The 19,969-nt window shown below is 42.6% G+C and overlaps 1 protein-coding gene across 1 annotated transcript in view; it reads left to right on the top strand.

Moving 5' to 3' along the window:
- Positions 1-19,969, top strand: part of UTRN (utrophin) — a 619,010-nt gene that overhangs the window by 195,057 nt on the left and 403,984 nt on the right. Inside the window, exons 23-29 of the mRNA XM_045294578.1 lie at positions 7,725-7,838; positions 8,465-8,620; positions 10,717-10,887; positions 12,650-12,829; positions 15,822-15,956; positions 18,377-18,526; positions 19,787-19,948. Coding sequence (XP_045150513.1) covers positions 7,725-7,838; positions 8,465-8,620; positions 10,717-10,887; positions 12,650-12,829; positions 15,822-15,956; positions 18,377-18,526; positions 19,787-19,948 — 1,068 coding nt within the window. The remainder of the gene's footprint in view (positions 1-7,724; positions 7,839-8,464; positions 8,621-10,716; positions 10,888-12,649; positions 12,830-15,821; positions 15,957-18,376; positions 18,527-19,786; positions 19,949-19,969) is intronic.

Here is a 19,969-nt window from a genome sequence, read left to right as displayed (position 1 = left end):
CACCTTCTATGCAGGAGACCCAAGTTCAGCTGATGGCTAGCCCACATCCGGAACAGCCACTGCTGAGTGTCATTGCTGTGTGTGTTGCTGTGATGTTGAACAAGGTTCAGTGAAGCTTCCAGACCAAGATCTGCTAGGAAGAAAGGTCTTGTGATGTACTTCTGAAAAACTAGCCATTGAAAAATCCTGTGGATCACAACAGTCTGATCCTCTTGTAAGAGTGCCTTGAGTTGAGGGTAGGCTCACTGGCAGCTACCAGCAACCACCAATCACCAACGATGACGACTAGTGCTACCAATACCATTGACGATGCTCAATCTCCCACACCGCCCAACTCACAGAGGGCATGATTTTTGTCTGTGATTTCAGGGTGTTTGTTTCCACCTTCACAATGACTCCACCTCAACTCAACTTTTATGACCATTTGGCTGCCTTCACGGAGGCATGTGCTCTGTGAGGACATGAGCCATGTGTGCACACAGCAAGGCAGCGGTCAAGATTGCTTTGGAGGTGATGTAAGAACGTACACATTCTTACTCGTCTAACGAGGGTGGCTCGCTGTGTAAGGGGCAGGACCCCTGGCTAGTCACACCCCTTCAATTGCTGTCAACGCCACAGTCCCGGAGAGGGTGTGGAATGGGAGGGTGTGCTCTGCTTCAGACCCAGTCCAAGGTAGATTTGAAATGACATTTGGAAAGCACCTTGGGGTAAATATGCAAGAGTAAATACTGTCTGAGAGTTTTCTACAATATGGCTGATTGAATGATTATCTTTTGGACTGAAATCTTTTGATTGATGTAATCATCTCATTGTGCCTACATTTTACTATATTGAAAAGGGATACTGGCACATTGAAACTTTCGAATTTGAGGATTCATATTAGTCTCCGATCAATACGTTGAGAGGCAGTGTTGCTGCTGTTTTCCTTACTAAGTAAGAGTGTTTTAAGTTTAATGAATATTATGAAACAGGTAACACAGGAGCCAAGCCGCCTGAAGTTACTGCTTCATTCTGTTGTCACGGTTCATCCTGCACATCTTGCTTGGAAGCTGTGGGCTCATTCAGAACAGCTTAAAAGCTGTGGGCATTCCACCAGATGGGGGACAGGCCAAATGAAATGTCAAGAATTTCGCTGTCAACAGTCCAGGGAGTGGTTGTGCACCTTGGAATTTTCTCGCCTGCAATTCCGAGTTACCCTGCTTCACCTTCCCCGCGGGCTGAGAGGGTGGGTTGGGTAAAGGTGAGGTGCAGCTCGGGTAAAGGACCTCCTTTCGTGACCTTGCATTCCATGCTTTTGACACAGGAGCAGGTGTTGTCTATTAAGGAAGCTTCTGGATCATTGCTTTCAAGCAGCGATTGTCAGTATGGAATTTGCGCCGTTCTGAGTGAAACGTTCCATCTTCCTCTTTTCAAAAATAGCAGACGAGGTGTTTTATATTAATGTGAGAATCTGAAAACCTAAACACAAGCCAGACACGGCTGCCTTAGGTGATTGGTTCTTAGTGTTCATTTCTTTGCATGTGCAATACTGCTAGCTCCCTACTGTAGAAATTTACTAGTAAGGCTCCTAAAATGTATTCATATGTTCATATTCATATATATAGACATTATATATGCACGTATATACACAGAGAGTCTTTCCATTTGCCAAGTGGGCAGACTTGGAGAAAAATGAAAAGCTTACTACTATTATTATTATTATTATTATTTCTATTTTTTAGGAATGTTGTATCATTCCTGTTGGCCTTCGGCTGGGTTCTCTAGAGAAACAAAACCAGTGAGTGAGTTAGAAAGAGATTGACACTAAGAAAATGGCTCACACTTTTCCTTAGAAGCAGCAGAAAAACTTAGAGGCTTATGACTATGGATTTGAACCTCACAGGTGTCCCAGCTGCCCGGGTTTGAAGTGGATAGAGAAATGCTGTTTTCACACACGCTCCTTCCCATTCTTTGCTGTGAAAAGGACTTAATGATAAGCAGTCTCTCTGCATTTTATAAAAGCACCAGATAGCTCGGATCGGCTACAGAGGTTTGAGACAGCATTTACCTTCCAAGTAAGGAGGAGCTACTGTCGGGGAGAGGCGCAGACTTCCCTACGTATCTCAGCACCTGAAAATGCCATCCCTCTTGGGGGGGGTTGGGGGGGTTGGGGGGCTACACAGAGCCCACACGCAGGACGCTACGTGAATCTACTTCTAGAGCCGTTTTAACCTGTGCCTCTTCCCTCGTTTAATTGGCTGCTCTGTGCAGCTCCATGTGTATAGGCTTCGTCAGACTGTCCACAGCAGGAGCTCTTTGGAACATTGATGGTTCCGCAGCTGCTTCCGTCGGTGCTGAGGTTGTAGTGCGCGCATTGGTGCTAACGGACACCTGAGCAACGTACACACAGGGCTGCTTGTTTCCGTGGGGCTTTTAGGAAAGGAAAAATGGGAACTTGGAAGAGAGCATGCTTTCTGTGGGAGTCAATCTTTGTAATAAAAAGAAAAGGCTTTTGTTTCGGGCTGCTCTTAGGAAATAGCACATACTGTCCATTGCATGCCTACTCTATGCCAGGCCCTTTCCAAACAGTAGCTCTGGTTTTCACAAGAACAAGGCAAGCTCCTTGGCGGTTCCCCGTTCTATGGATGGCCATTGAAGCTTAAAGACAAGAGATTAGTTCCCGATGCCAGTGCCTTGTGAGGTGCAGAAGGAGCCCTCGTGGCACTGACAGGTAAGGATTGGATTGCTAAGCACAAGGCTGCTAGTTCAAACCTACCAGCCACTTCTCAGAATATATTGATTTATAACCTTGGAAGACCTAGACAGCTTCTCCATAAATCAGAACTGCTGGCTTGCACTGGATTTTGGAAGGTTTGGAACTTGGTATGGCAACCCCATCATGGGGCCCGCTGCCTCTTAGAACTCCATATGGTCAGAATCTGCAGGATTTCTTCTCATGAAAACTGAAGCTTCGCAGACCCTGCCTGTTGCTTTTGCTAATACTGGGATGATCAAGTGCTCTACGCAACCTGGGGCTGTGTTTTGCTGGCTTCTCTTTTTTTGAACCCCCCTCCTGTGTTAAAGAGTCAGAGAGAGAGACTGAAGAAGCGAGTGTGATCTGTTCTCTGTGGGTCTGAGAGAGGGAAGGGGGAGGGAAGGAGGAAGAAGCTTGAAGGCTTCTTCTGCTTTGCTAGTGGCAGCCCCGGGTGGTGCAAAAGGCTTGCACTGCCCGCTAACCTAAAGCTTGGCAGTTTGAACCCACCAGCAGGGCTGTGTTAGAAAGCCTTGACAGTCTGCTTCTGAAAAGATCACCCCCTCCACCCGCCCCCGAGACAATAATCCTACGGAGCAATTCTGCTCTGTCGCACCCGGTTGCCTTGAGAGAGAGGATCAGAGGGCAATGGGCGGGGTCTCACGTTGGTTGATGATTGGAGGAGTTGAGCTGTTTCTCCATGCGCTCAAGGTTGGTCGTGATTTAAAATCTTCCACATTTCAATCCTGAAACAGAATGTGTCTATGTAAACTTTGAAAAAACCTTGGTCAAGGAGATGATCCATTTTCAAGATTCAAAACTCAATTCAAATTGCCCAGCCATATAGTAGTAATTTGCCCGGAGTCTTTAAAAGTTTGGAATGGATTTTGAGGGTGCAAGAATCTGGGACAGTGTGTCAGACAGGGTTCACCAGAGAAACAAAACCAGGAGACCTTTGCTTTATGATCGATGGTATCTATCTTTCTGTCTATCTGTCTATATGTATAGATAGCTAGATACAACACAAGAGATTAAAGCTAAATAGTCCACACAGCAGTACAGAGGGCTCAGTTCAACTCACTTCCATGGGATGGGTAATATACTGGCAGTCCTTCAACTCACGAGGGCTGCTGGGTGCAAGTCAAGGAAGCAGACAGCTGAGTCTTCTGTAGAGCAATACAGCAGTCTGGCCACAGGCAGCAAGTAGCAGGGCAGGTCACCAACAGCCAGCCAGATGACAGGGTCTGACAGGCCCCAGCTCAAGGGATGTATACATCGGCAGTGTGGCCAAGCAGGTCTCAAAGGAACCTCAAATGGTCTACGGATTAGATGTCTCACAGGTAGTGTGGCTCACAAGTTGAGGCTAAGGCAGCTGCACACTAGTCTGATCATCAGACAGCAAGAGACAGAAAGGCGAGGCTTGCTGAGCCATTTATCTCTTTGCCCTTCAATTATTAAACTGCGACCTTATTAATCCCACATGTGTTTATTGGCCAGGTTGGCACAATAAACCTACCTATCACAGACAGCAAGGTAGAGGAAGCCTACCAAACTCACTGCCCCTTTAGGACAGGCCGGTAGTCTTTTCGGGACCAGACTGTCACATCCGTCTCTCTCCCAGAGCTGCTAGTGGCTTTGCATTTCTGCCTTTGGGTTAGGAGCTGGATGCTTACCCACTGTGCCACCAGGACTTCTTAAGTTAGATGAACGGGTTTTAAAAGTTCTTTGTATTTTTTGATTATTAACAGATGTGTTCATACTTTTCCTCCACACTCCAAAGAACTTCTATGTCTCTGGGCACCCCACCCCAATCTGCCTTCAGCTACAGCGTGTCTTCCCAGGAAGCCTTCCATGAAGGGCTTGTTGAAGGCTGGGACAACTTTGGAAGTAGAGACAGGCAACCAGTCAAAAATCCATATGCCTAGCATGGACATCTGAAGATAGGGCCAGAGAGGTTATAGGCTATCGAGTAAGACACATGAAATGAGTGTGCCACGTGGTCGAAGGGAATAAGGAAGATAAGGAAGGTCTTAGAATGAACAGTATAATATTAATTGAGGAGACAGAAAGGCCTTGCCATACCAGCTCACTCTGTTTTCCATCAGAGAATGACTTTCAGAGCCATCGAGTGTGTATTAGGGCCGGAGCTGTGGATCTGATTTGAACACCATTCAAATCCTCCAGAAGATTAGTTCTTGAAGGCCACAGTCATACATTGCAGTCATCCCCGTTTCCAGCGGAATTTCTACTCATGGTCTCAGGGCTGCTAAATGCATTTTATTTGTGAGAAATTATCAGGAAAAAATGGAGAGGGATGAATGTTGTAATTAAGAGGAAATGTTAGTTTCTAGATGCTAAAGACTTTTTAATTTGAGCTTAATGTCAGTTCTTGGCAAAACTGTAAAAGAAGTAACCAAACAAAGATCACAGATGTACGTAGGAAAGAATGTGGTAGTCACCCAGCGCCAACATAGATACTACTAATGAGCTTTCCACTAGTGCTTGCTTTCGCTTAGCTTTTGGAGTTGGAGTACTAGGTTATTTGCTAAGTCTACTCATAGAATGAGCGAAAGGCGAGGCTTTCTACTCCATTAATGATTGACAGCCTCAGAAACCCACAGGGGTAATTCAGCTCTGTCCTATAGGGTCACTATGAGTCAGAATCGACTTGATAGCAATAAGTTTATTTTTATATCCTCACATCTGAGGAGGCAATCACAGTATAGCTCATTTAGTCCAAATAAGACTCCCAAATGAATATCTTGGTAAGTCTTGATTTCAAAAAAGTAGTTGAGAGAATCTCTGACAAACACATTTATAAGAAGAGGGACAAAAAACCCAACACGAATGTCAAATATGTAGATCCCCATATTTTGAAAGCCCAAAGTTTGTTGACTCCTAAGTAGCACTGTATCCTCATCGGATGGGGGTGGGGGCCGGGAAGATAAGGTATGCACTGTTAGGAACCTTGATCTTCACCTGGGAAAGCCCGAAACCCAGAAACCCCAATAGAAGAAGGATGCCTCTTTCTTTGAACGATACCTCTGTCAGATTTGTAGTTACGTTATGTTCTTAACTAACATTGTCAACAAGGGGAAATGTATTGTTTATAAATGTCAAGTCCTGCATTCATGACAGAAGCTAATTCAGCTCGCAGGGAGGGGGAAATGTAATTGTGAGGCGCTCTCAATGGGAATACTGGAGCTGTAGCCAACCATATGACTGTGAACGATGTAACTACAAAGAGAAAAAGAAACAGAAATCTAACCTACAATGAGAAACATAAAACTCGATATCGTTTTAGATGGTACTGTTGTTAATGTCATTGAATTACTTCAGACTCATAGCCACCCTATGTAGCAAAGTGAATGGTGTCCAGTCCTGTCCCATCCTTATAATAGTAGCTGCATTCCAGCTCATTGCAACCACTGTGTCAATCCATCTTTTTTATCAGCGACCCTCTAATTTACCAAGCATGATGTTTTTCTTCAGGGCTTGGTCCTTCCTGATAATGGGAGATGGTATCTTCCCCTCCTCACTGCCACGGAGCATTCCGGTTATACTTTTAATACACATTTCTTTATCCTTCTGGAAGTCTATGATCATTCAGTATTGTTTGTCAATACCACAATTCAAAGGCATCATTTCATCAGCAGTCCAGCTGTCACATGCATGCGAGGCAATTGAAAACACCATTGCTTGGATTGGGCATAGCTTATGCCTCACAGTGACAGCTTTGTTTGCAAAGATTTTAAAGAGGTCTTTTTTCAGTGTGTTTGCCCAATACGCTGTATGTTACTATATGAGCATCGTATCATAAGCAAGATGCCAGTTGGATTCCAGCTTTGTATTTCACTCCATTATCTGAGATTAATACTTGGACCCGAGTGGTGTATTTTAAGAACATTAACAAGTTGATGCAGTTTCCAGAACATGCTCAGCATAATGAGTGTATACCTGAAAGTCTTCCTATGAGAAAGCTTGGAAACAATTGGTTTTGCTTAGCCAATGGGAGAGGAAGAGAAGACGTGAGGCTGTCTTAAAACCGAACTCCTTTTTGAACATGATAGTGAGCTTGTCTCCATTCATAGGGATGAACTAGGATCAAAGAATTGAAGAAAGCGTAAGGGAAAACGTTACTCCAGCACAAGACAAGGGAAAATAGTGAGCCAGACTGATCAGTGATGGAATTGGAAGCCAGGGAAGGAAATTACCATCACTTTAGCATTTACAGTCAAGTTGGACCTACCTCATTGGTGTTCTATTGACACAGTGGCTGCAACAATGGGCTTAAACATCAGAACAATTACGAGAATGGCTTGGGACTTGGCAGTGTTTGTTCTCTTGTCCCCGGGGTCACTGTCACTCTGGACCGACTTGACCCCCAATAACAGCACTGTTGCAGTATTGCTTTCTCTGCAGTCCTTTTTGCCCTACAAAACCTTTTCTTTCTTACCTGCTTTTGAGCCCCCAGCATCGTCCTCACTTGTTGACTATTAAATGTTGGATGAAAGAGTGGAACTGGACAATGGACTGTGCTTGGTTCTTACATAACATAGCACTCAGCCGCAGAACTCAGAAAATCTATTCCATCCTCTCCACAGTGGCATTCATTCATTACTGCCTGGAGCCACTAACTCTAGTAGAAAGCTTGCCTTAGATTTTATGAGGACAAAATATTTTTGAGCTGACTGTACCCCATAAGGCTCTTTCATTTTGCCATTTTGAGTTTTTGATCGTAAATATTGCTTGCATGAGAGCAAATAGCTTGGCTCACTGGAGAGTGCTGTGAAATTTATAGAATGATTACTAAGCGATTCAGTTGTTGGGGAGAAAATAATTATTTTTCAGGTTAGAAGCTCTTAGTCAATGACACAAATGAAAGTGATGCTATCAAAGTGTGAAAAGTGTGTTTTTCAAGGAGCAATGGATCTTGGGATGCAGTGGGTTGGCTGTCACTTAGTAATATCCTGCTCTGTTGTGTTCGATCTAGGCTGATTCAGAAGTCGTTGAGAAATGGATGGACGGCGTGAAAGACTTCCTCACAAAAGAACAGACTGCCCAAGGAGACGCTGAAGGACTGCAGAGGCAGCTTGACCAATGCTCTGTGAGTCTGCTGACCTGGCAAACTGGTTGTACTTAATCACATTTCCTGCTTGTTCTTTTGTTATTTGCAGCTGCGATTAAAATGGGAAGAGTGTGCCATGACCATTAAGCCTAGATAAAAGCCGAGAAAAGATTTCTGATGTCATGGTTCATCAAAGAAAACTGATGATTTCTGGTTTTCTCTGTGGTCATGCTGATGGGATTTTGAAAGAGCGAACCAGAATAAACCTAGCACAGTAGGAGACCCTGTTTTAGGAGACAAGGAAAATGTCAGTGTAACGACGGTTACTTGTACCTCGCTCTTATTGTGTCGCGTGGTGGTAGACACTTGACATACATGGAATTTGCTGGTAATATTATATGCAACTTACATTAGGTGGGTTCATTAGGCTCCTCTAACTTAATTAAAAGCACTCGTCCCTGCTGAGAGTCAAGTATTTCTGATCTAATTTGGCAGATGGTTATCTGCAGCACCAAGGGGAAATGAATTTACCAAAGTGTAATATTCCTTAAATAGTTAAAGTCCCTGACTCCAATCAGTCTGTTCTTAGAATTAACAGACTGTGTACGTAAGGTATCCACTTGCGTGAGAGATGAACTCAACGTGGCCTTATTTTATATGCCCAGGCATTTGTTAATGAACTAGAAACAGTTGAATCATCTCTGAAAGACATGAAAGAAGTGGAGGCTAGTCTTCGAAGCTGTCCAATTACCGGCATTAAAACCTGGGTGCAGACAAGAGTCAGCGACTACCAAACCCAATTGGAGAAACTCAGCAAAGAGGTGAGTTTTTCAATGTATCGTCTGGCTTTCCAAGAAATGTATACAGTGGTTTGTCTTGACCAACTGCATTGATTTCGTAAGCCATCTAGTTTGAAAACCAGTGGGTTTGAGAGCTAGTGCTTGGGCTGCCAGGTGGGGTCCAGGAGAGGCTACTTAGCATGGCCAGAATGACCGTGGGTGTGAGGCTGGTGAGACTTCTGGACATGTTTTTAGGAGGGAAGTCCTTAGAGATCATCACACTTCTCTTACACATTTTACATTCTAGTGAAGCAAATAGTTAGCGTATAAAATCATAGTACAATACCAGGTAGGTGTACTGAGGAGTTAGGGCAAGGGCTTTTTTTTCTTCAAATAGGGTGGTCTTCTGAGACTGGGTATTTGAACAGAGAACTGAATAAAGTAAGGGATGAGCCATGTGCGGCGGAGGGAAAGCACATTCAGGCAGGGGGGAATCCTATTGCTTTAGAGATCCTATAGGACACAGCAGAATTGCTCCATCTGGTTTCAGAGACTGTAAATCTTTCTGAGAGCCTCACCACCTCATCGTTCTCTTGTGCAGTGGCTGGTGGATTTGAACACTTAATCATGTGTTTAGTAGCCCAACACTTAATCCAATGGCCCACCAGGACTTTTTAGGCAGGGGGAATAACAAGTTTAAGAGACTTGCAATGGGAATGACCTTGACCTGTTCAATAAAGAGTGAGGAGGGCAGTTCAATCGAAGTGAAAATGGAGCTAGAGGGTTGGGAAATGATGGAAAGATATTATAGTAAGATACACCACAAGGACATAGGCAGGAGTGGAGAATATATGGAGCTGGAGTTGAATTTGGTTTTTTTCCAAACAATGTCACATAGAATGTGATCTTGTGATGAGAGAAAATACATTTTAACACCCTCTTCCCCCAAAAGAACAAGGTCTCAGAATAGTTTTACTAATGATTTGGGGCTTTTGGAAAAGTCACGATTGTGTTCTTTATTTATTATTTGTGTTTGGAGCCAAGAAAACTATATCTCTGACTAATGATCGGAACTGATATTAAAAGAGACTTTCCTGGACATGGACTCAGTCATATGTTTATGTTAAAAAAGATAGAAAGGGAATAAAAAGAAATCTCTCCAAGTTAAAAATAATAAAACATGACAAGTTCTCAGCTGGGTGGGGAACCAGGGCTGGGCGGCTCTGCTGGCAGCAGGCTCTTGAGTTCCATGTGGGGGCCGAGAGATCAAAGCTCCTGTTTGGTAGCTGTTTATTTTCATGACTGGGATCCTGTTTGGAAGGAGGGATCAGGAAAGCTGTTAAGCACTCTTCCTTACTCTGGGGAGGCCATCCTATTCCTGTACTAGTGTTTGGTTTCTGTCAGCTTCTCAGCCAAGCAAGCCCTGGCAAGGTTCTGTTTCAGCAAGAGGCTGAATATGGATGCCGACTACCATGGTATGGAATCTGCTTCCACAAGACAAGTCTGTTTGTGGTTAGGGGGCCCCAGTGGCGACTTCTCTGAAAATGTCTTTAGACTTCTGTGAGATATTTTGGTAATTCCCTGAACCAGACTTGGGAAAACATCTGTTTTCTAATGAACATATCTTTATGTGTGGAATGTATAATTAACTACCAAAAGCAAACAGTTACAGTGTGTAATGAACGTCTTTAATAGCAGAACTCTCCCTTCCCCTATTTGAAAAAGTGAGATTTTAGTAAGTAGTCCAAAATGAGAAAATTGACATTTTTTATGCGTCCAACTTTTTTTTTCCTCTCCCATAATCAGCAATGCTATGATAGATGTTTTTGGCCGGTGTACTTTTTTGAAGTAGATTAGAGTCCTACATATGGGATCACTCTGTCAAAGATGATTGCTTTTCAAAATTATAATAGATACTTGCAGACCAATATCCAAAAGGTGGTAATAGAACCCCAGCTACAATTATTTTCTTCATTATTATTTATATCCCACAACATCAGCATACAGTATGTGAAATAGATTAAACATTTAAAACATGAACAAGTATAATTTACTAGTCTCTTTAAGTCTTTAAAAATGTGAACTTCACATTTAATGATAACAAAATTTCTTCATTTGGGATTTTCTTCCTCCTCTAGATTGCTATTCAAAAAAACAGATGGTCAGAAAGCCAGGAAAAAGCAGTGAATTTGAAGAAAGACTTGGCAGAGATGCAGGAGTGGATGGCCCAAGCCGAAGAAGAGTACCTGGAGAGGGACTTTGAGTACAAGTCACCAGAAGAACTCGAGAGCGCTGTGGACGAAATGAAGGTGAGCTGGGGGCAGCCCTTCCGTTTAAAATCATGTTATCTGTCCACCTACCCATAGACTTGCCCACCCGTCGTCTACCCAACATACAGTATTCCCAGCAGGATTTCAGATTTACAACAACTGGAAGGGTAGTTGTGCAGGATTTGAACGGCACAGGAAACCCCTGAATTCATTCCAACAGAGCCCCTGAGACAACCTCTCAGAACCTTGGGGACCCAGAGACAGTGACTGCAAAAGCACTGGTCGTGGGTGTGAGGAAGGGTTTTATTTGACTTTTGGGTAACAACCAAGGGAGACTTCACAAGCTGGTTGGGATGTTCCCCTTTGTTTGAGTAGGGTGTTTTCAAGGAGCACATGGGACACATAGGATCTACTTAAGGAACAGTCGAGGAGACATAGCCATGGCTGCAGAGCTGGTACAGGACCAGAGAGCATTCTGTTCAGTTATACATCAGGTCCCGCGTGTTGGCGCAGACTTGATGGCAGCAGGTCGGAAAACAGCCAAGGGATTTATTATCAATTGTATCCAAAGGCTATATTTCTTGTCAGTTTATATGTACCATGTCAGTGACTTTGGTGTCTCTCTCTCTCTCTCTCTGTGTGTGTGTGTGTGTGTGTGTTTGGAGCTAGGCTTCATCCTGAAATTTCAGGTACTCCTTTAAATGTCCCTGAGTGTTCAAGTTGAAGTAGAAACTGCCTTAAAGGATATGTATTTTTTCCTATTTATATGGTTAAGGACCACAGAGAATGCCTTAACCCCAAAGTTAACTTGCCCCAAAGTATATCAGAATCACAAATCTCAGTGCAGTTATTTTTTAAAAGGGGATAATATGACATCAATGCATTATTGTAGAAGTAATGTAACTATGACAGAGGGCCGTTTTGTGGTTGTAGAATTTTCACTGAAAACATCTGTTTTAGTGTAGCACTTCTTGAATGCCCTCATTTAAATAAAATATTGCATATATTAAGTAATTTCCATGGTAGGGATTGGCTTGTTTATTCTATTCTCTTTCTTTAAACTATTGGCATGTGATTTTTTTTTTTAAGTCACTGGAGCTAGAAGTGTGAATGATTAGAGTCCTTGAGTGGGCACCAATTCTATATGTTTAGTTTTTTAAAGGAATTTTAAAACTACCACACACTTAATCACTGTTCGTCACCCAGGGAAGTTGAAAACCAGCAAGCAGTAAGAAAAGACAATAGAGAGAGTGAGAGGCCTTTTTAGCTTGAAGGACAAGGCTGGGGAGAGGCTATTTCTGGATCAGATCTCGCCAGTGTAACTGTTATAATCGTTGAAATGAAAATTATCAGGATGTATATAGCTAAGTCCCAGGAGGGGGTGGGGATATGTTTAAATTATTTGAGAAAAATGTTAAGGCTTTTTGTACCACGGTGTTACCTTAGCTTTTGTGAAAATTCATTGATGTGTCTGGGACCTCCAATATTCAATTAAAGTTAATTGACTTCCATTCAGATCTGGACTCAGAATTTGAAAATCTTTAATGTCAGAAAGAACACTCTAGAATGACTTGGGTAACAGGCTGGTGTTATTAAATGAAAAATATTTGTGTGGGGCTGTGTACATTGCATCCTACAAGGAGTGAAATTTTCTAGTTCACATTTCAGAACACTGGAGTGATTGCCTTAGCTAATGTTTAAATTAGGTAGCTAGAGTTAGACACTTTGATTCTGATTTATTATTTAAAATTGAAAAAAGATGACTGGATGAGAAGCATTTTTTCATCTTTTCTTGGAGCAGAGGGCGAAAGAGGATGTGTTGCAGAAGGAAGTGAGAGTGAAGATTCTCAAGGACAACATCAAGTTATTAGCTGCAAAAGCGCCCTCTGGTGGCCAGGAACTGACGTCTGAGCTGAACGTTGTGCTGGAGAATTATCAACTTCTCTGTAACAGAATTCGAGGAAAGTGCCACACACTAGAGGTACGGTCTCCTTTTGAGGGATGCATGCTTCGAGACTCAAAATCTGTTGTGTTCTCTCCAGCCAGCATGTTTTAATGGAGCAAAGAGAACGTTAAAGATAAAACTAAACAATTTCCCTTCTAGTGGTGGGGAACTCCTTTAAAAAAAATCATACTGGATCATAAAGGACAGGAATTCTTGGATAAGAGGTTGGTAAAAAGGAAAAGAAGGATTAATTTTTTTTCCCAAAGGAAAGACTAGAATCTGCCCCCAACTAATGGAAGCTCCTTGAACAAGTCACTTATCATCCTTAGGCTTTGCTAGATTTTCATGCGACCAGTGATCTGTAGGCCGTTTAGTCCTACAATTCCAGAACTGCCAACCCCTTCCTAGCTTTGAACTGAGGTATTTTTATTTAGATTGCAATCTAAAATTAGAGTTACATGAAAGAAGAAGAACGTCAATATACTGGGACTTTACATATAATCTCTCTATCCCTGTTGGCCCTTAGCTTTAGGACATAGATGATTCTGAGGTTATTCTTGGTTTGTTTTGAAATGAAATGATAGCTTGTTTGTTTTTATGTAAGCATCATTTATCACATCTTAGTGGAAAGATTTCAGAGTCATTTTAATTTATAGTAAATTCTCATTTCTTTAAAAAAGGTGATTGAGGCCAGTCACAAAACTGGTAAAAAATTTCACAACTGCAATATTCAAAAAACATTAACACATTACTCACTTGTTTTGGAATCTATTTTGTGCTAGATAAATATAATTGAGGTTAATGAATGAGGAGGCTGCCATTAATACAGACCTTCGTTCTTTCATAGTGATGTACTACTATAAAAGCAACATAGTCAACCAAAATTACTCATTTATAATTTTAATAAATGATCTTGGAATTGAATTTCACTAAAATCTTACCCATTTTTTTCTCCCTGGCATAACCATCCTTGGTATTGTTTTTCCTCTTCATTTATAGTGGTAACTCAATATATTTAAATAATGAATGGGGTTTCTAGATTAATCCAGTCCAACGATAGGTCTCTGTATATTCTGTGTCATTCATTCAAGCCGTCTTAGGACTGAAATATGGTAATGTTTAGAATGAGGAGCATTTGGAACTACTTTGACAATTGCTATTGGAATTTGTAGTGATATTGGAGAGAATTTTTTTAAGAACAAGAGTAGTGTAATAAAACAATGAAAAAGGGGAGAGAAAATGCTGTTAAAATTATATCACAGTTTACCAAGGGACCTTGGGGTGGGGGGAAGCAGCTCACATTTCTAAATTAGCAGAAGACTGAACTTTATCACTTTGATTCTAAATTTCGTTCAAGTACTTTTAAACTCTAACATCTCAAATGGCTCGAAGAGTATACAGTATGCTACAGTACTTTTTCTATCCATCCATTCTGCTACAGAGCTCCTGCTTGGTATTCCTCCCTTGAGGTAACCATATCCAGAAGTTACTGTATGTCCTTCCGTTTGTGTTTTTATATTTTTACTATATGTAAAAGATACTGTATGCTTCCATTATCTTTTGACAGTTAACAAAGCAATACCATCGTTGCATTCCAAAAGAACTTTGTGGTGGTTTAAACAAACAGCAAAAACAGTCGGTTCTTTCTCATGCGTCTGTTGGTTGGGCTCAGCTGAGGGCTTCTCCGGCACCGTGTGGTAGAGCTGTCGGCCACTCATGTGGCTGCATCCACGGGGAGCGCCGTTGGGCCACGAGCGATAGATAGCCTCTCATCCTCGATGGCTCTCTCCTTGGCTTCTCATCTTTTTTTTCCTGTATAGTGTTGCCTTAGTAGAGGGAGAAAGCAGAAGTTGCTCGTTGTGTCTTTAAAAGGAATTTTTAAAATTGTGTTTTTGAAAATTTACACAGAAAATTAGGCTCACAGTTAACAAATTACTTAAGAAATTCCTCGGTGACATTAGTTACGTTTTCCACAAGGTGTCCACATTCTCTTGGATTCTCAGTCTACTTTCTGCCTGTAAAGATTTGGGGGTTTGGAAACCACTCTCTTTTCCCTTTTAATCTGAGCTAGCTCAGCAAACTTTGGCCCCAACCACACTTGGTCAGCTTGGGTTGGTTTACCTGTGAACTAAGATCGGTTTTCCTATTTGTAAAGGGTTTAGACACACACACGACTTTCTGAGGGATGCTGAGTGTCACTGATCAAACCTTAAAACATTTATTTTCTGGCCCGTGGAAGAAGCAGCTGCCGACTTTGGTCTGAGAAGCGTGCCTCACGGGGAGCACAGGCTGTACTGAATCCCTTCGTTCAAAGACCTCTCTGCCATCGAGTCGATTCCAGCTCATAGCGACCCCACAGGACAGGGTAGAACGCCCCCGTGGGTTTCCGAGACTGCATCTCTGTATGGGAGTAGACAGCCTCTTCTTTCTCCTGTGCAGTGGCTGGTGGTTCCTGGACATTGCACTGACTCTGTGGCTTAGGCATTGGGCTGCTAACCAAAGGTCAGTGGTTCAAGCCTACCAGCCAGTCCAACGGAAAAAGATGAGACTATCGGCTCCCATGAAGATTTACAGTCTGGGAAACCCTGTAGAGCATCTCGTTGAGTCCGAATTGGCTTGATCACCGTGGGTTTTATTTCATGTATGAAATGGTTAAAACATATTGCAAGTAAGAATCAGCTTTACCTTCCTATACTTGTTAGTTTTTAGAAAATAAACTGATAAAAAAAACCCCAAAAAACTCCTACCATTTACATAGTTCAATTTTGACATTTAAGTCAGTTTCTCTGGCTGTATTTTAGCATGCCGTGTGAAGTAGCCTCCTTGCCCTCCCTCCACCTCCTGCAGTTGGGCTAACACGATTTACTGCATAATTCCATTTGGTTTCATTTCTCTGAAGCCCTCAGTGTGGAGGTTTCTAAATCCCCACATGCCCTCACATCTAAATGAAATGATTCGTGATGTGAGAGAGAGCGTGGCGCCAGCATGGCAGGCGTTTCATTTACGTTTTGTTCTTCACCCACTTCAGGAGGTGTGGTCGTGCTGGATTGAATTGCTCCAGTATCTGGACCTGGAAACCGCCTGGTTGACCACGTTGGAAGAGCGGATGAAGGACGCCGCAGCTCTGCCCGAGAATGCCGAGGCAGTCAATGAAGCCCTGGAGGTCAGGGACCCAGTTCTTGGCGGTGCTTCTTGTTGCAGGGAGGCCACGTTTGTAAGAAACAGGGACCCCAGTGCTTGTCGTGGACAAGCATGTGTGCTTCCCGAGTGGTTTTCCGCACGACGTGCTTATTCTTCTGTAGCCCGCAGCCTTATGCCATTGTGGACCTTTAGGCGGTTGATGGGCTTACTAAGTCAGCTGCCTGACCAGGAGCACATCTTAGACATGCTAAGCACTCGTGTGATTCTCCAGTATGTTACCCCTCCCTGGGGACCACTCTGTCTTATGTGATTAGCAAGTTATTTTTACTGATTAAACGTCGGTGACTGTGTGTTCTCTGGCCTCTGGCCTGGTATGTCCCCAGTGTGAGGAGAGACAGTATTTGAGTCAGCCTACGAGCTCTCAGGGTGAAGAACCGTGCTTCATTTGGCTTTGTTCCTAAGTTGCCAGCTCACGATAACTTAGCAACTGCATCTGACATGACTTGAAATGCCAACAGGGTAGATTTGTTGAAAAAGGAAAATCACAAATGAAAAGGAGGGAGTTGGTAGCTCTGCCCTGAAAAACACAGTGGATTGTGGTGGTGACTGAGTGAGTGACTGGTTTGAAGGTCAGTAATACGAAGGCTTGGTGGTGTCGATGGGTAAGGAGAGAGGGAGGAGGCAAGTTTGCTTCTGTAAAGATTTACAAAGCCTTTCCCTGAAGAGCAGCGGTTCTCAACCTTCCTAATGCCGCGGCCCCTTAATACAGTTCCTCATGTTGTGGTGACCCCCCCAACCATAAAATTATTTTCGTTGCCACTTTATAACTGTTGTTTTGCTACTGTTATGAATTGGGCGATCTCTGTGACAGGGTCATTCGACCCCCAAAGCGGTCGCGACCCACAGGTTGAGAACCGCTGCTGTAGCGTGTCCCTCTGAGTCAGAATTGACTCAGTGGCAGTGGATTTGTCTTTTCGTTTGGTTTTGTTTGAATAAGTCACATGGGAGCATCTGGGTGGTGTAAATGGCACACACTCCTAACCACAAGGCCAGGGAAGAAAGGCCTGGCAACCTATGTCCAGGCGTTAATTAATTAATTAACCACTGAAAACCACAGGGTGCATATTTGGAGCCCCGAGACACATGGGGTCACCATGAGGCAGGACTTAACAAAGCCCATCCCAAACTCAATGCCATTGAGTCAGTTGTAGCTCAGCGTGACCCTAGGGGACAGGGTAGAACTGCCCTGTGGGTTTCTGAGACTGGCAGTCTTTATGGGAGTAGAATGCCTCATCGTTCTCCTGCAGAGGGACTGGTGGCTTTGAACTGCTGATCTTGAGGTTAGCAACGCAATATGTAACCATGGCACCACCAAGGCTCCTGGCAAGTCAGAGATGGTTTCTAAATTCCAGGAGCAAGATGCAAGCTGAAAGATCCACACTGGGTTCTGAATAACTAGAGTGATAAGTTGAGAGAATGAAGTTATAAAAAGCTTATACTTTAAAATAAATGAAGTTGCCCTTCCCAAATATGAGACCTAGTAGTTACACATTCCTAGAAATAAACCAGAGAAAAATGTAAAACCAGCTCTAAAATAGGATTTTAAACACTTGGGTGTGTTTCTTCCTATTTATTCAATTTTCAAATGTTTGTGCCCTGGAGACGGTCCATGAGAGCAAATGGATCAGAGTTTGGTTTCACAAAGAAGTGTGTTGAGCATTTTTTCCATCTCAGTACTGTCTCTGCATGTAGGCAAGTTACTTGTAACTCTTGAGCTTTACGATCTCCGTCTATAAAATGGGGACAATCTTTAGCTCCCCTTAGTTAATTAGATTTATGTGCATACAAAATAAGAATATAGTACCTCACTCCACGTATACTGTAGAAAAATTAGTACCTATTTTTAATATTATAATGAATAACAATTGAGATAATTTTGTTTGCATACTGTCATATTCTGCTTTTAAAATTTGTATCAGGTCATGCGCATTTTTTCATGTAATTAGTAATTTATAAGCCTTGAAATTTATATCATTATATATAAGTTGTACATTCATGAACTTGAATATTTTCATGAATTAATCATGTGCCTATTTTCTGGTCGCCTTCCTTTGGTAAATTTAGAAAAAAAGGAAAGGATCTTTAAACAAATTATTTGAAATGAACTTGTGTGTCATTAAAGGCTCCAAGGCCACTTCAGTTTTACTTTTCTTCCTCTTTTAACCCCGACCAGCATTAGATCTGAGGAGGAAGGGATCTGGATGGCTTTGTTTTTTGGGGGGGTGGTGGTGCATGAAACAATTACTATTGTATTTATTCTTAAATTTATATGTATTATTTTCAAGGAAAATGCTTGCTTAGAAGAACATAGGTACTTTTAGGGTCATCGAGACTTTTCTTTTGCCACAGAGATGCATGATTGTTTCCTTCCCCTCCTCGCAGTCTCTGGAATCCGTTTTGCGCCATCCGGCGGACAACCGCACCCAGATTCGGGAACTTGGCCAGACTCTGATCGATGGAGGGATTCTTGATGACATAATCAGCGAGAAGCTGGAAGTGTTCAATAGCCGATATGAAGAACTGAGCCACTTGGTGAGAAGCAGCGCCTGCATGAGTGTTGAGTGGGTGTCCACGGCACGGAGCTGACCCCAGGAGAGGGTGGAAGTTGGGCAGCGCGCATCAGTGGCAGCAGTGAAGGACTGGGTGGGGAAGAATTGATATAATATTTGTGAGGTAGGCAGAGCTTGATGGTCAAACATAGAATCTATCTTGAGATGGTTCTACTCGCAAACTACTTAATTCCTATTAAGTCGTTTAATATGATCCTGAAAAAAAATTCTATGAAGGATTGTTAATGCTGTATGCAATAATAATACACTTGCATATACAAATGCTTTGTTTTATACAACAAATGATATGTAATATAATAATAATTGTTATATGCCTGTATATAATAAGGATGACTCACACTTCCCTAGTCAATAGTAGGGCCATCAGTTTGATATGGGCTGTTAGAGAGTGTCACAATTTCGCAGCCGCATATCCAGGATGGACCATCACATACATGTTTGGGATAGAAATTAGAGAAAGGAGGCCTTTCCGTTTTATGACAACTGGGGAGATTTTAGAAAATTTCTAACACATTTAAAACAATTACCATTGATGTTTAGAGCCTGAGTTGCGGCAAGCTAAATCCAATCTGCAGTGAATACCGGTTAACACACATATGTATCCATAGAACTTGCTACAAACAACAAGAAAAGAGATTTAGAGATGTGCTATTGAAAGGTTTCCCCTTCCCCCTTTCTAATTTTAATGTTAGGTTTTTCCCGTTGTTGAGAATGTTGTGGTGTGAGGCGGCCTGGGCCCCGTTTCATTTTTCTCATGGAGAAATCTGATTTCCCAGCAGCATTTATTGAAGCCACTCTTCTTTCTCCATCTTCTTTCCCCATCGGCTGTCAAAAATCCTCTTGACCGTAGGTGCCGGTAGATAGGCATTCTTCTATTGTCTTATGTTCTTGTTAATAGAGTTACCTACCTACATAGATAAACATTCTGACCCTCTGTTTGCTATGTGCTGTAAGACATCTGTACATCTTTCCATTTTGTCATTGCATATAGAAAAAGTAAGGATTAGTAGCTTGTTCACTGCTAGAGCCATAAGATACTAGAAGGATATTTTCACCGTCGCCCTAGCTCGTTATGATTTATTTATAACTGAAGCCTGTCTTCCACTGGCTTCCATCTTTGATCATGTTTCTTTTCACGGGGCCCTGAGCCTGAGGGCGTCCTTGTATTCAGCTATTTCTATTTGTGCTGAGAGACTAATGATGAGATTTCTCCCCTGCGTAGGCAGAGAGCAAGCAGATCTCCTTGGAAAAGCAGCTGCACGTCCTGCGGGAAACTGACCACATGCTTCAAGTCCTGCAGGAGAGCTTAGCCGAGCTGGATAAGCAGCTCACGACATACTTGACCGATAGGATAGACGCCTTCCAAGTGCCGCAGGAAGCACAGGTACTGTGAGGGCTTTGAGGG

Source organism: Echinops telfairi, unplaced genomic scaffold (genome assembly GCF_000313985.2).
Source record: "Echinops telfairi isolate 266 unplaced genomic scaffold, ASM31398v2 ScPeMD7_3533;HRSCAF=4204_0, whole genome shotgun sequence".
Lineage (NCBI taxonomy): Eukaryota > Metazoa > Chordata > Mammalia > Afrosoricida > Tenrecidae > Echinops > Echinops telfairi.
The sequence above is the reverse complement of the archived record's forward strand: the minus strand, read 5'-3'. Positions and strand labels throughout refer to the sequence as shown.